Raw genomic sequence first — 1414 nt, forward strand, 5'->3', positions numbered from 1 at the left:
GGAAATCGAGTCCCAGAGGGGGTAGAGTCTGGTCTGTGGCCACACAGCACGGTGGGGCAGTGGAGACCTGAATTCTGGTTCCCTCCCTGGACAGACCACCCAGGGTCATATCCTGGCGAGCTATGAACTTGAGCAGGTTGCCAAATTCTCGGAGCCCCCATGTCTGCAGCATGAGGCCATAATGGGCCGACGGAAGATGGTCGTTAATAATGAGGGCGCACTGTGCTCAGAGGAAGACATGTACACGTTGGCTGCTGTCACTATTGTATTGTTACCAGCTCTGCCAAATCGTGCTGGTGTCGTGGTGGTGGGAGCCGGAGACCTGCCTGGGCATCTTCCTCTGCTGGGTCCCACCCCCACGGGCTGGGCTGTCAGGGCCGCTTTGGGCCACCACATCCTCCGCTCCTCTCCTTCCATTTAAGAGCCTGTATCAGAGCACACAGACCCCTCCACTGCCCTGTGTGGTGAGGCCCCAGGAGCGGAAGCCCAGCTTGTGGCCTGGGCAGGCGCGCCCCCCAGTGGCCAAGGCTGGGAGCACAGCGGTGTTCCTAGCTTGGCCAGGGCCCTGGCTCAGGGGGCTCCTCTGCTTCCTCAGACCGGCAGGACCTGGAGCAACCGGACAGGGTGGACATGCTGCAGGAGCCGCTGCTGGAGGCGCTGAAGGTCTACGTGCGGAAACGGAGGCCCAGCCGGCCCCACATGTTCCCCAAGATGCTCATGAAGATCACGGACCTTCGAAGCATCAGTGCTAAGGGTGAGGCTCCCACACCTGGAGGGAGGCCCCCTGTGCCCGCCAGGGCCGGGCCCCAACAGCTGGCCTCCGTGAACACCAGTGTCTTTGTGCCCGGGACAATGCCCCCTCATCGGGACCCAAGCTGTCCCCCTCCGTCTAGGCGATGTCCCCCAGAGGCCCCACCAGGCCCAGGGGACCTCCTGCCTGTGAGCGCCAAGGTGGCAGTGTCACCTTTGCTTGGTGGTGACGGGCATGGCTCTGGAACCAGATGGCAGGGGTGCGTGCCCTTGAGCAGGTCACTGAGCAGCTCTGAACCCTTCTGAGGAGCGAGGACAGTGATGGTGTTGACAGGGTTGTTGTGTCGAGGTGTCAGCAGGAGAAGCCATAGCACAGAGCATTTAGAAGGGTGTCAGACCAGGTGGTTGGAGTTAAGAACCACTTTCCTCGCAGCCCCTTGGACTTGGGGACTAAGAGAGCTGGGGCCCGAGTCAGGGCATGGTGGATGCTGAGACTGGAGGGGTTGGTCCTCCGGGAGCCATGCTTGCACCCCGGGCTTGCAGGGCTGGGCAGTGGGGGCATGTGCTGACCTCTGCCCTCCTCTCCTGCAGGGGCTGAGCGGGTGATCACGCTGAAGATGGAGATCCCGGGCTCCATGCCGCCTCTCATCCAGGAAATGCTGGA

At 62.3% G+C, this 1414-nt stretch overlaps 1 protein-coding gene across 1 annotated transcript in view; it reads left to right on the forward strand.

The window, feature by feature from the left end:
* RARA (retinoic acid receptor alpha) overlaps positions 1–1414 on the forward strand; it is a 41383-nt gene that overhangs the window by 32027 nt on the left and 7942 nt on the right. Inside the window, exons 7-9 of the mRNA XM_014466196.2 lie at positions 121–265; positions 562–754; positions 1342–1408. Coding sequence (XP_014321682.1) covers positions 121–265; positions 562–754; positions 1342–1408 — 405 coding nt within the window. The remainder of the gene's footprint in view (positions 1–120; positions 266–561; positions 755–1341; positions 1409–1414) is intronic.

This window comes from Myotis lucifugus, unplaced genomic scaffold (genome assembly GCF_000147115.1).
Source record: "Myotis lucifugus unplaced genomic scaffold, Myoluc2.0 scaffold_329, whole genome shotgun sequence".
Classification (NCBI taxonomy): Eukaryota; Metazoa; Chordata; class Mammalia; order Chiroptera; family Vespertilionidae; genus Myotis; species Myotis lucifugus.